The following is a 14,433-nucleotide window of genomic DNA, read 5'->3' on the forward strand; positions in this document are numbered from 1 at the left end:
CCTTTCCTACACCACTCAGGATTTCGTAGACTTCAATCATATTTCCCCTTAGCCATCTCTTTTCCAGGCTGAAGAGCCCTAACCTTTTTAGTCTTTCCTCATATGAGAGGAGTTCCATCCCCTTTTGGTCGCTCTTCTTTGTATTTTGGAAACTATCAAAAAATACTTTGATTCTGTATCTTTTAGACTGTTCATTCCTTAATACGAGCATTCTTGACTATTGTAGTATAATATACCTTGGTTCTTATAAGAGAGCTATCAAAAGACTTCAGCTGTTCATCTTTGGCGTAAAAAAAAAAAAACAGGTCATGTCAGCCCTTATTATAAAAAAAATTGCATTGGTTACCGATGGAAGCCAGAATTATTTTCATGTTTGCTTGTATCTGTTTTAAAACTTTAACTGGTATGGCTCCAAATTATCTTTCCTATCAATTTGAGTTGGCTTATTCTACCAGATGTACCCGTAGATCTCATCTGTTCTCCTTTCCTTCATTGAAAGGCTGTCTTTACAAGAGATTTTTGGATAAGAATCTTTCTTTTCAGGCTGGTAAAATGAATGATTGGTTCAGTAAAACCATTTTGAAAGCTTCTTCTTACAAATCTTTCAGAAAATCAGTAAAGACCTATCTTTTTTATAAATTTGTATCTTCATAATCATGCTACTGAATTTTTACATCGTTTGTAACTTCGCTGTTTGTCGATTATCTTTTTATTGTGAACCGCTTAGAACTGTTATGGTATTGCAGTATAAAAAAATAAAGTTATTATTATTATTTCTAGTGCTAATATATCTTTTTTGAGATAAGGAGACTAGAATGAACACAATGCTCAAGGTCAGGTCACACTATTGAGCGATACAGCATTCATAGTCTTGTTAACCATCCCTTTTCTAATTATTCCTAACATCCTGTTTGCCTTCTTGGCCGCCTCCAATTGAGCTGCTGGACTGTTTCTTTGAAGAACAGGATTTAAATGTTTTAAAGCCTAATTTACAATAACACATCTTCATTCTGTGTCAGTGGGAAAATCAGTAGTGGATCTGGCTTTTAATGGCAATGCTGTTTATATAGTAACTTGGTAAATAACAGCATATAAAAGACCTGACTGTTCCTATAATTACATGCATTACGATTTCATGATTAAATTGTCTTTTTTTCTGGGCCACAGACCTTAGAAGTCCACCCGGTACTGTCTTTAGGTTCTAACTACTGGAATTGCTCACTCCAGCTTGTCAGCATCTGATGGATTTAAGGTGGCAGCAACAAAGCCAAATATGTGAGACTAAGTTCCTCCGTTTCCTATGACAGACTAACAAACGTGATTCAGATGAGATCATTAAATCCTTCATACCTGGCAGGAAGGCGTTCAGCTAGCGATACAGTTCTGTAGCAGGTGTGAATTGTTCATAAGTAAAATATTAATCACAGCTGTAAATTCCCCTTAGGGCTGAGGTACGAGCGAGAAAAAGGAAAACAGATTAATTGAGCTGGAGGAATAGAGGAGGCAAAAATCTTTTACAGAAAATGGACAGCGAATGAAAGATCTGAAAGAATGGATTCATGCATTTATATTTGTCAGGAAGAAATACAGTAGGTAGATCTACAGTTCACCTAAAAGGTGACACATGATGATGTCACCAGACCTTTTTTTTCTCTTCAACCCTCCCTTTTACAAAACCGCAAAAGTGGTTTTAGCGCAGGCCGGAGCACAGAATTCCCTGCGCTACTCCCAACGCTCGTAGGAACGCTGGCACTTCTCCGCCTTGCAAACATCTCACAGCACACCTGAAATCTGCCGCAGCAAACCGTTTGCGATACACTGTTCTAGAGTAAAACCAATGTTGTCTGTAGTGGATTTTCAGATAATAATAGTCTTGTTATTTTCAAATTAGATTTTTGTAACACAGTGTTCCCCCGCGAATCGCAGACTCGCTCATTCGTGGTCTGCTCCTGATTGGTGTAGCCTGACTTTACTACAGGAAGAGGCGGTCGGAACAGACCGCGAGTGATTTTCTTCACCCGCCGGCGCTCCATCTGTCCTCTCCTGCCTCCCCTTCTCTTTGACAGGTGAAAAACCGCATTTGCAGTTTTTCAAAATTCACGGGGGTTCCTGGAACAGAACCCCCCCCCCCACGAATTTCGGGGAAGTACTGTTTGCTGTTTTGGGAAATGACTAAACCCAAAATACTTGCCTTACAAGTTGAGAATACATCTGCTAGAATGATTAGTGGAGTTTCCCCCTTTGAATACATTTCGCTAGTGTTAAAACAGCTACACTGGTTGCCTGTTACATTTTGCATAGAATATAAAAATTTGACAATTATAAATCAGGTAGTATATGGGAAGGCCCAGGAAATGCCAACTTGGCAAAACTTTCAGTTAGGATTGTATCGTCGGCTCTCTGAGCCAACTTTTTATGCGTCACAATATTGATTTCTCAATGACTTAGAAGAACATTATATTTATCATCACTTTGACTCCAGACTCCTGAGGCAGGCCCATTTGGGCCGAAACACAATTGTGTCAAGTCATAATAAAAGGCATTGAACACCAGAGTCTCCTTCGCTATTTTGTTCTCCACTTTCCAAGTATATGAGAAGGCACCATGGTATTTAGAACAAGTATTGAGGAAGTATTTACCTTTTCAATCTTTGCATTCAGAATCTACAATGAAGGTTTCAAGGTTCAAGGTTTTATTAAAATTTGATTTGATTGCTTATCCAATTTCTAATCGAATTTACAATATAAAAAATAAAAGGAAAACAGATCATATGGAAAGAAAACAATTATAGAGAAACATCAACTGATACATGGCATATTAAAAGGGGATAAATGACACAGACAGATGGGAAACAAAAGGGAATAGTGTTGGAAATACAAATTGGATTAGGAACACAAGCCAAATAAGGAAAAAAAAGAAAAGGAAAGAGCTGTACCGGGCTATGGTGAACCCTCACCTGGAGTACTGCGTACAGCACTGGTCACCGTACATGAAGAAGGACACGGTACTATTTGAAAGGGTCCAGAAAAGAGCAACGAAGATGGTTAGGGGTTTGGAGGAGCTGCCGTACAGCGAAAGATTAGAGAAACTGGGCCTCTTCTCCATCGAACAGAGTTAGATTGAGAGGAATTCAAGACAAAGTTAGACAAGTTCCTGCTGAACAAGGACGTACCCTGACAGGGATAGTCTTTGACCAGAGGGCCGCCGCGGGAGCGGACTGCTGGGCATGATGGACCACTGGTCTGACTGCTTTTTCTGTGTGGTTTACACAATCAAAGAGGCTTACACGGGGCAATGAAGTGTTAAGTGACTTGCCCAGAGTCACAAGGAGCTGCAGTGGGAATTGAACTCACAACCTCAGGGTGCTGAGACAGCTGCTCTAGACACTGGGCCACTCCTCCATTGCTAACTTCCCCCCTTAGTGTGAAGAGTTTCAGTCTTTGGTAACTACAGCTGAGATAGTGATGTCATAATGCCTCGTTCCACCAATAAGAGTCAACCTCATTAATGATAGATTGATTGTAAAGGGTAAAGGACTTGATAGGCTGCTTTTACTGTGTGGTTACAGTCAAAGTGGTTTATATACTGTATTTTTGACAGGTACTTCTTTTGTACCTAGGGCAATGAAATGTTAAATGACTTGCCCAGAGTCACAAGGAGCTGCAGTGGAAACTGAACTCACAAGTCCACTAAGCCACCTCTCCACTCCATTTAAACTTGAATGAAACTGTTTATTTTTGTATTAAGATATATTGGTAAAGTATAGCGAGCTTGATTTAATTTTAATACAATTCTTCTAGATTGACATGGATTTTCAATTTCAGATTTCATGAAAACTAGACCTAATTGGGATTTTTGAGGGCAAGAACTGAAAAAAAAACAACCCTACTCTAGTTCCACAGAAATGTTTTTGGCCTGGGGGAGAAAAATGTACTGTTTACTTGCATTCATGGGGAGGGGGCAGGGGCCAAGGGGTTGGGAGGCCATATTGGAAGTGGGAGGAGATAGGCAAATTCAGTATATGCGCATGAAGCACTGTGCCCCCTCCAAACTACAGGAACGAGTGAAAAATAACATGCTAACTCTGTTTCTAAGAGTCATATTATTTAAAGCTGTGTTTCTTTTGCAGGAGTTTGGATTAAGCCAACCCGTTCGGCTCGAATGAGGGAAAAAAGGGCTGACTTTGTGACTGGACTCCTCGGCGGGAGAGTGGTGGCTGCTGGGGGACTAGGTAACCTCTTTCAGTATTAATAATCTGCCAAGGGAGTTATGGGAAATTTTAAGGAGGGATTGAAAACCAGGGACATGCATCATTAAAATACCTTTGCTTTGTTAGCAAGCCTTAAAAATGTAATACTGTATACTTGTTTGGCCAATTGAGAGAGAAAGCAGTGGCATGCAAGTATGGCCCACTGAAAAATGAACTTGTTAAAGATACAATCATCCTTGGCATTGCCAATGAGCGAACACGCTGTACTGCAGAACTCGACTTTCAAATGAGAAGTATAGATCAGAACAAGCAGACTGACAACATTAATGAAGCAGAGAAGCACCAGCAAGATGCGGGTGACTGCCACTACAACCTACAACTGCTTTTGTTGCAAATAAGTACTGTGGCAAAGCACGTAAGTGAAAGAATACTGTCCAGTAAACAGAAAATAACGTGTTGGCTATGTGGTGTGTTCCTATCAGGCAGGAAGCAAAACACAGCAAGTAAGCTGTTGGAAGAGAAATCAGAGTCAGATGAAGCAGAGGTGCTCAGCACGGATACGATTTTCTCAAAGAGTGCCCTGGTACTATGCAAACAAAAGTTTGCTGGCTGGTGTAAGTGCATGCAACTAACTGTGCAAAAAATAACTCACAAAAAAATTACAAGCGAAAATAAAACTGTAGACAATTAGGGCCTTATTCTATAAACAGCGCCATAAGTTAGATAGTGGTAAGCACCGTTCTGCCGCCTAACTTAATTGTTTTAATTGGCTTTAATCAGCACAGTAATTGACCGCGTTGTTTAAAAAAAAGGTGTAGGTGATGGGACACATCTACAGTGTAGGTGCCGTTATCGTTTCTACAGCTGGATGTCTAATGGTGCTTTATACCTAAGTGGGCATGGTTAGGGGCGGCGCAGGACATCGGCGCTGTTAGCCGTGATTCTGTTCATGGTGCCTAAGTGTGACTGGCATGTGGCCAATGCCCATTTGTATAGACGCTGCCGTTTACAGAATCTGCCCCTTAGGCCATAACTGCTAGTATAATACTGTATAAGTCGCATGTGTTACTTATGTAAACCGTATAGGTCCTATGCGATATATACACCCTTGCAGTTGAGCCCTATAAAATTTGTGTGATTCCGTCATGAGCTTTATAGGTTACTTGACATATTTTCTCCCTCACCGTCAAGAAATTTGTATCCTTTGATGAAAATTAACTCTAACTGAAAAATGGTAATGGGATTTGATATACAGTGGGAACTTAGTGGAGTAGAGCGGGTACAAGTGGATCGATTTTTCACTCTGTCAAAAATGACAAAGACATGGGGACACTCGATGAAGTTACAGGGAAATACTTTTAAAACCAATAGGAGGAAATTTTTTCTCATTCCGAGAATAGTTAAGCTCCGGAATGCATTACCAGAGGTTGTGGTAAAAGTGGATAGCATAGCTGGTTTTAAGAAAGGTTTGGACAAATTCCTGGAGGAAAGGTCCATAGTCTGTTACTGAGAAAGACATGGGGGAAGCCACTGCTTGGCCTCAATCATTAGCACGGAACGTTGCTACTATTTGGGGTTCTGATATCTTGCTATTCTTTAAGATTCTGCCTGGAATCTTGATACTCTTTGGGGTTCTGGAATCTGTTGTTACTCTTTGGGATTCTGGAATGCCGTTACTCTTTGGGGTTCCGGAATCTTGCTATTCTTTGAGATTCTGCCTGGAATCTTGATACTCTTTGGGGTTCTGGAATCTGTTGTTACTCTTTGGGATTCTGGAATGTTGCTACTATTTGGGTTTGGTCAGGCACTGGTGACCTGGATTGGCCACCCTAAGAATGGGCTACTGGGCTTGATGGACCATTGGTCTGACCCAGTAAGGCTATTCTTATGTTCTTTTTTTATTTTTATTTATGCAATTTTACAAAATTATACCAAGCATAAACATCTTGTACAGAAAAGTGAGATCAAGACATTCTAACTTAAGATAAATCACTCAAATAATTAAAAAGGAAAAAAAAAAAATCAACTTCACTTAATCACACACCAGTCCTCTAATTTTAGATTCAAGACTTAATGAGTAGAATAGTTAAATCAAAATAATCATCAAAGAAGCACATTAGCTACTACTGAACAGAGAACTAATCAGTATTAGGCGCTGTGGTTCCATCATTCTCAAGACGTTTCATTGAGCAAAAACTTATCAAGTGAGAAGGGTCTACGAATACATATTTCAAAGAACGATATCTAAAAACACATTTACATGGATATCTTAAGAAGGAAAGACCCCCCCTATTTGAGTCACTCCAGGTTTCAAATTTAAGAAATGAAAGAACAAAAAGAAAACAAGATATAACCTCATTAAAAGTAGATACTCAGGAAATTAATAAAGAGTTAATAACAGTCAAACATAATCAAGACCGACTGGTTAAAGATAACCTAATCATGAGGAGGAAATTGGAAGCTCTGGAGAATAATACTCGGGCTAATAATTTGTGGATTATAAATTTTACTAAGATCTTATCAATTTCTCATCGAGACATAATAAAACGATACTTCGTGGAGATTCTTAAAATACCTGAAAAATCTCCTCTCACAAGGGCTTATTTATCTCAAAATCCTGATAAAAAAGTAAATGTTGGGAATTCTTAGGAAGGTCCATTGGATATTTCTGCTATATTGGAACAATCGGATAGAGAAGTGGCTACACCAGCCACTTTCTTACAGTCTGTGGCTTTAGCTCCAGCCAAGGACTGGATCTTAAACCTTTTCTTCAGCAACAGATCTAAGGACTTCCTGGGATTCCATATTCAAATATTTCCAGATGTCTCCAGAGAGACTCAAAAAAGAAGAAGAGAATTCTTAAATTATGTTCTTAACTTTATTTATTCAATTTTCTATACTATTCTCCCAGGAGAGCTCAGAATGGTTTACATGAGTTTATTCAGGTACTGAAGCATTTTTCCCTGTCTGTCTTGGCAGGCTCACGACCTATCTAATGTACCTGGGGCAATGGGGGGATTAGGTGACTTGCCCAGGGTCACAAGGAGCAGCGTGGGTTTGAACCCACAACCCCAGGGTGCTGAGGCTGTCGCCACACTCTCCCCAGGGTCTTAGCTTACTACAGTAATCAGACTCCACCACTGAAAAAAGCAGCCAAGAAATGCTGAAGGTTAACCAGAAAAAAAATAAACCCCCCAAAACACATAGCAGCTTCTCCCCAGAAAAGATATTTTGTTTATATGCTATTATTTCTCATAATATTATTCTTGCCAAGCAAATAGAAAGCTGCCTCCAAGCTGATGAAATCTCCAAGTGGAAAATACTGTGAGTTCCAATTCATTACATTCCATTCTCCTCCCGAAGCCCTAATTCATTTTGATAGTGGCTGGGTTTATTAAAACCGTGTCCTGATTTAACAGCCTGCTTTTGTAACAGCCATAATTCGGTCATTTTCGCCAGATGCAGGAAATGCAAAGAAAGAAAAATTAATTTTCTCCCATTCTTTTCTAAAACAATTTGTCAAGTGCTGGAAATAAGTGTAGGAAAGATGATTGATGTGGAGCTTCTGAGAAATAGGGGTGAGTGGGGGGGGGGGGAAGAGGATATGAGCTGCTGCTGACTGTGTTTACTTCTGAATAATATTAATTAAAGTTGATTAATTAAGAAAGTGCAGCCAGGCAACAGATTGAGCTTGTTTTCCTGCTGGGTTAAACACATTTTGGCCTACAGTCAGACTTGGGTGGCTCTGAGCCTAGAGTTCAGCAATAAATATGGCTTGCTGGGAGCTTCGAGCTGCCATGTGGTAACCCAGCCCCAGGCTACCAGGAGGGATGCCACATAGGAAGCATTGATTGCAAATGTGCTAGATAGTGGCAAGACCAGGTTTAGCACAGGCAGAGTGGGTAATAACACTCTCCATACCAAAAAGGGGGAGGGGACTTCCTCAGAGCACCCTCCATGGCCATTGAGTGCTGCAGACAATAATGGCCATGGCACTCCATCAAATCTGGTACCATGACCCTGAGGTGGTAGAGCCCTGTGCAGCTACATGCAGTCCCAGCCTCTCCCATCAGGCGCCGCTGTAGGGAACGGAGCAGGAGCACTGGCTTTGGTGAGCTCACAGTGCATGCAGTCCCAGCCTCTCCCAGGAAAGGTTCTGTTGCAAATGGTTCAGGAGTGACAGCTGTGGGAGATCACAGTGGGTGCAGTCCCAACTTCTTCCAGAAGGAGGCGCTGTAGGAGAAAGGACTGGTTGTTGGGTGACAACATAACATTCTAGTCCTGCCCTCTCCTTGCAGTGGCTAGAGGAGATAACAGTACAATCAATAGCATCATTAAATCTATCTCCAAGATTTGAAACGTTTATGGTTACTGCTGTAATTATTTTGGTTCCAGTTTTTGGTTCTAGACTAGAGTAATACAGTCTATTTTTTTCAGTTTTGCTTTCGTACACGAGAAGGGCACTGAAGTAGTTGTATTGCAAATTAAATTCAGTGAACTGGAGAAAAAGCACAGGAAGCAATTTATTCTCATAAAACATGAAACAGCAAGATATTAAGGCTTGTAATTTTTAATGTGGGGAGGAAAGTTGCACAGTGTCTCTGGAGGCCAGTGTAGAGCTTCATATACCTGTGTGTCTCAGCAGTAGGAGAGTCTGGATCTTTATAGAGAAGATTATTGGGGGGAAAAGCCATTTTGAATAAGGAAACAAGAGAAGAAAATAAGAATGTACACAGACAATTTATTTTGGGACCTTTTACTAGACTGTAGTAAGTTTATGCACTTAAACATGACAGCAAAAATTACATCGCATGTGATAATTGTTGGAGGGGGTGTGTCCAGCATGTCCCTCGCAGTTACTGCACTTGATGCCTTCTCTTGTGGAGACAGTAGGGGGTAATACTCGAAGAGTGGCCGAAAGTTAGGCGCTGGAGTGATATTTCTAAGAACAAAACGAAACTTAGCTCCTCTTCAATGAAACCGCGCTAGCGGTTTCTAGCGCGGGGAGCCACGCTGAATGGCCCGCGCTGCAACCAACGCTTAAAGGAACTCTATGAGCGTTGGGAGCAGCGCGGGCCATTGAGCCTGGCTCTCTACGCTAAAAACCGCTAGTGCGGTTTCATAGAAGAGGGGGTTAGATTTATAGATTTTATTTATTTTATATCAAACACATAAAAGTAATAACAATAAAGGATACAAACACAACACCTACAGCTGAATACGTCGACAATGCCTAATGAAAATAATACCACATCCCACTATGTCCAATTCCACTAACTAAAAGCCCTCAAGAATAAAAGTGTCTTCAAATGCCTCTGAAACTGAGGGAGTGACGAAGATTGCTGGATACACAACACAAAATCATTCCACATCACTGGACCGGCAATCCAAACCACCCTCGAATGATCTTGTATTTTATTCACCTGTTGAACTGTTGGAACAGTCAACCTCTGTTGAGTTTGAGATCTCAAACTTCTAATTGACTGATAAGTGTGCAAAGACTTGGGAATTACAGAAGGTACGTTCTGCCAAGCTCTGAAAGCCAATGGCAAAATCTTAAACTTGACCCTCCAAGTGATAGGGAGCCAATGCAACTCAGTAAGTTGTGAACATAAGAATTGCTACTGCTGGGTCAGACCAGTGGTCCATCATGCCCAGCAGTCCGCTCACACGGCAGCCCTTATGTCAAAGACCAGTGCCCTAACTGAGACTAGCCTTTCCTGCGTATGTTCTGGTTCAGCAGGAGCTTGTCTAACTTTGTTTTGAATCCCTGGAGGGTGTTTTCCCCTATAACAGACACCGGAAGAGCGTTCCAGTTTTCTACCACTCTCTGGGTGAAGAAGAACTTCCTTATGTTTGTACGGAATCTATCCCCTTTTAACTTTAGAGAGTGCCTTCTTGTTCTCTCTACCTTGGAGAGGGTGAACAACCTGTATTTATCTACTAAGTCTATCCCTTCATTATCTTGAATGTTTCGATCATGTCCCCTCTCAGTCTCCTCTTTTCAAGGGATACAAGGCCAGTTTCTCTAATCTCTCACTGTACGGCAAATGATGTCAAATATACTAGGTACGCCACTGTTATACTCTATTAGCTCTGATTTACATTTTCCTTGTTTTTTTCTTCCATCTGTGGGGAGGTGGCCACATTGCTCTTTACCTTTTCTCTCTGAAAATGACACGAGATAGAATTTGTCACCGTCCCTGCAAGTAACCGTAGGAAACCATCCCGGTGTCATTCTTTAAAGAGAGAGAGAAGAAGCAAGAGTATGAATGAGCACAACCACTGACCCTCAAGCCTTTCATTGAAGAATGCTGGTGTAGAAGGACTGAGGTTGAGATAGACACTAAAGAATGACCTGGGATGGTTTCCCACAGTACTGGGACAGACCGAAGGTCCATCAAGCCCAGTAACCTGTTTCCAATAGTGGCCAACTCAGGTCCCAAGTACCTGGCAGAAACCCAAATAGTAGCAACAATCCAGAGCTGAAATTGTGATGTCATAATGCCTCATTCCACCAATAAAAGTCATCCTCATCAGTAATGTCACAATGGCCTCATTAGCCTATCCTTGGCTCATATAAGAATTAGATTATGAATGGGCCCAGCCACTGACCCTTAAGCCTTGCATTGAAGAATGCTGGTGTAGAAGGACTTAGGTTGAGATAGACAGTAAAGAATGGCTTCCCCGTGATTATCTGTGGTGGTGGTGGGGGGGGAAGAAGTTCCGAATATATACAGTAAATGCAGAGAATAGGCCAATTTAAAACAAAGGAAAAAAAATTCTAACCATGCCTGACAGAAGGAATATCCCATGATTTGTCATTAGTTACTAACTTTGCTCTTTATAGGTTGTCCAAAGTTGTAATTTCCATGAAAGCAGACGGAGGGGTCCTACCCCAAGGATCCAACTCACCTATGCAATTGCTAAGCAACAGCTTCAACCAGCAGTTATGCATCTTGAACCTAAAGGACAGTAGACACCTGCAGATCCATTAAGAAGTTAGTTTCTCTGAGGCGGGAAAAGGAGAATGTTTTTTTTCTGATTCTGTTTGCATTATCCTTGGGCCAGCAAAGCGATTGTGAGCACTGAGACATTTCCCTGGAGTTCTGCCTTCCTTTGAGGCTCATTTAATCTTCCTGAATGCATAACAGACTGCAGTGGGATCCAGCAGTCATGGAATCATTTCAGCCTACATACTGATGTAGAGGTAATTGATTATTGACTCGCACTGCCGATCTCAGACAGAATATCTTAGTTCTGACCCCTGACGATAAAACCCCTGCAGAAAATCCATATGTTTCGCATGCTATAATTTTACAATCTGGTCGCTTGGATTTCTGCAGAACTATTCTGTTTGAATGGTGTTTATTCTTAAGCACTCTCTAAATATTCCACGGTTTTGCAGGCAGTTTAACAAAAGGAACATTATGCTAATATAAGCATAGGAAAGATTTATGGTTTATCATTCAGAGGTCCTGGGCAAGGAGAAATATTGATGTTTATTAAAGACAGTAACTCATTTTGCTTGTGCACAGAAATCACAATTCATAAAATCTAGTCGCTAATATTTACATACACATTATCCCTTGGATTCTATATAGGTCACCAACATTCGGACATGGATCTCCAAGATCAACGCACAAACTAATTAACCAGTTAATTACCAGTTATTAACGTTAATTGGTATGGATTTTCCTACATGCTATTCCAGTGGTTCCCAAAGCTGTCCCTACTTCTTCCTTACTTCCACTTTTGTGGAGAGGGACCATATCCGCCCTTCTCCAGTCCTCCGGTACCACTCCTGACTCTAGAGAAGCAATAAAAAAGTTAGTCAGCGGAGCCACCAGAACTTCCCTAAGTTCCTTCAGTACCCTCGGATGTACACCATCCGGCCCCATCGCTTTGTCTACCTTTATTTTAGCTACTCTTTGGGTTTTGGCCAGGTACTAGTGACCTGGATTGGCCACCGTAAGAACGGGCTACTGGGCTTGATGGACCTCCAAAGTATACATATTGAGATCTTTAAATATGTCCCTATATGCCTTATGACGAAGTCCACACACCATTTTAGTAGCCTTCCTCTAGACCGACTCCATCCTGTTTATATCTTTTTGAAGGTGCGGCCTCCAGAATTGTACACAATAGTCTAAATGAGCTCTGAAATGAGAGGGTATAGGATGAAGTTAAGAGGTGATAGGCTCAGGAGTAATCTAAGGAAATACTTTTTTACAGAATGGGTAGTTGATGCGTGGAACAGTCTCCTGGAAGAGGTGGTGGAGACAGAGACTTTGTCTGAATTCAAGAAAGCATGGGATAGGCACATGGGATCTCTTGGAGACAGGAAGAGATAATGGTTACTGCAGATGGTCAGACTGGCTAGGCCATTTGACCTTTATCTGCTATCATGTTTCTATAACCATAAAGCTCTATGACATCACAATGCAGGTGTAAAGAGCCTTAGCCTATAGGAAGAGGAGGAGATAGTGGATGCTGCGGATGGACAGACTGGATGGGCCATCTAGCCTTTATCTGTCACCATGTTTCTATGTAACCTATAGCCCTATGTAACGCTATAAGTTATGTGCACTCTGCTGCATTTAGGTGGCTGCACATGCCATCTCTATGGCTGGTGTAAATGGAGATGTGTCTAGTGGCATACCTGGCTTGGTGGCCATCTGTGGTGCAGCACCCTCTCCTCTGGCCGAAGCACGCTATCCTCCCCCCCCCCCCCCCACTAGGGGAGTGCATGGAACAGTTGCTGGGCTGCAGTCTGCATATGTGCAGCTCGGCCAGTCCCCTGCCCAGGAACAGGAAATTGACAACAAAAAGAAAGGGGGCCCGCAGAGCCAGTGGCTGCGTGCATATGGGCCATGGCCCCATGAATGCTCCACGTACCCCTCCCCACACCTGGGGGTGGACTGCCCCCACCACTCCGCCCTTGAGACTCTAGAGGGTGTGTCGATATCAAGTTATGCTATAGTGGGATCTAGGTGCTTAAATTCCAGTATAGAATAGACTCCTACTGTTCCCCCTCAGGTCGCCCAAATGGAGATATGGAATTTCCCCTAGAATGACTGTGATACATGAACAAATGCACCTGTGTTTGTTTGAAGTTCATCTCAGTATTAAAAATTATTAGGGGGAGAGTGTGGCGCAGTGGTTAAAGCTACAGCCTCAGCACCCTCAGATTGTGGGTTTAAACCCCCGCTGCTCCTTGTGACCCTGGGCAAGTCACTTAATCCCCCCAATGTCCCAGGTACGTTAGATAGATTGTGAGCCTGCCAGGACAGACAGGGGAAAATGCTTGAGTACCTGAATAAATTCATGTAAACTGTTCTGAGCTCCATGGGAAGAATGGTATAGAAAATTAAATAAATCTGTGGTCACTAGCATTTGTTTCTACTATTTCCCGCCATTATTCACTGAATGACTATCAATATTATGACAATATTATGGTAAGGAATAGAGGACATTAGAAACAGCCTATCAAAGGCTGTGTGCAAAATTTTGTGCCGTTCAATGCGCAATGCAGGAAGGCTTTTTGTGCACACGTTACCATTTCCATTTTCAGTTAATTAAAGCATTAGCTATTACTCTTCAATACAGAGAAATAAATGTGTCCAAGCCCTGAAGGCTTAATGCTAGAGATTTAACTCTTGGTTTGAGATGCAGTGAAGGGAATAGACTTAGTAGAGAAACACAGGTTGTTCACCCTCTCCAAGGCGGAGAGAACGAAGAGGGCACTCTCTAAAGTTGAAAGGGGATAGATTCCGTACAAACGTAAGGAAGTTCTTCACCCAGAAAGTGGTAGAAATCTGGAACGCTCTTCCGGAGGCTGTTATAGGGGAAAACACCCTCCAGGGATTCAACACAAAGACAAGTTCCTGCTGAACCGGAACGTACGCAGGTAAGGCTAGTCTCAGTTAAGACGCCGGTCTTCGACCTATGGGCCGCCGTGTGAGTGGACTGCTGGGCACGATGGACCACTGGTCTGACTCAGCAGCGGCAATTCTTATGTTCTTATGCTAGCCTTTATGTAATTTATTTCTCAGTTTCAAGTGCCAACATGGTTTAACTGTGATGATTCTACTTGCTCACCCTACCTGTACTAGGTGAGCAGGAAGTGGACTCTCTTCCCAAACCCCAATATATTAAAATAAATGTAGGGCAAATTCCCCACCTGCCAGTCCTCTAGAATGGTGTACTAAAACCCATAAGAG

At 41.9% G+C, this 14,433-nt stretch overlaps 1 protein-coding gene across 2 annotated transcripts in view; it reads left to right on the forward strand.

Annotated features, from left to right (window-relative positions):
- KLHDC8B (kelch domain containing 8B) overlaps window positions 1–14,433 on the forward strand; it is an 80,932-nt gene that overhangs the window by 59,176 nt on the left and 7,323 nt on the right. For both annotated transcript variants that reach the window (XM_033926127.1, XM_033926126.1), the window contains exon 5: window positions 4,130–4,231. In XM_033926127.1, the coding sequence (XP_033782018.1) occupies window positions 4,130–4,231 (102 nt within the window). The remainder of the gene's footprint in view (window positions 1–4,129; window positions 4,232–14,433) is intronic.

The sequence above is a fragment of the Geotrypetes seraphini genome, chromosome 17, assembly GCF_902459505.1.
Source record: "Geotrypetes seraphini chromosome 17, aGeoSer1.1, whole genome shotgun sequence".
In the NCBI taxonomy this organism is placed as follows: domain Eukaryota; kingdom Metazoa; phylum Chordata; class Amphibia; order Gymnophiona; family Dermophiidae; genus Geotrypetes; species Geotrypetes seraphini.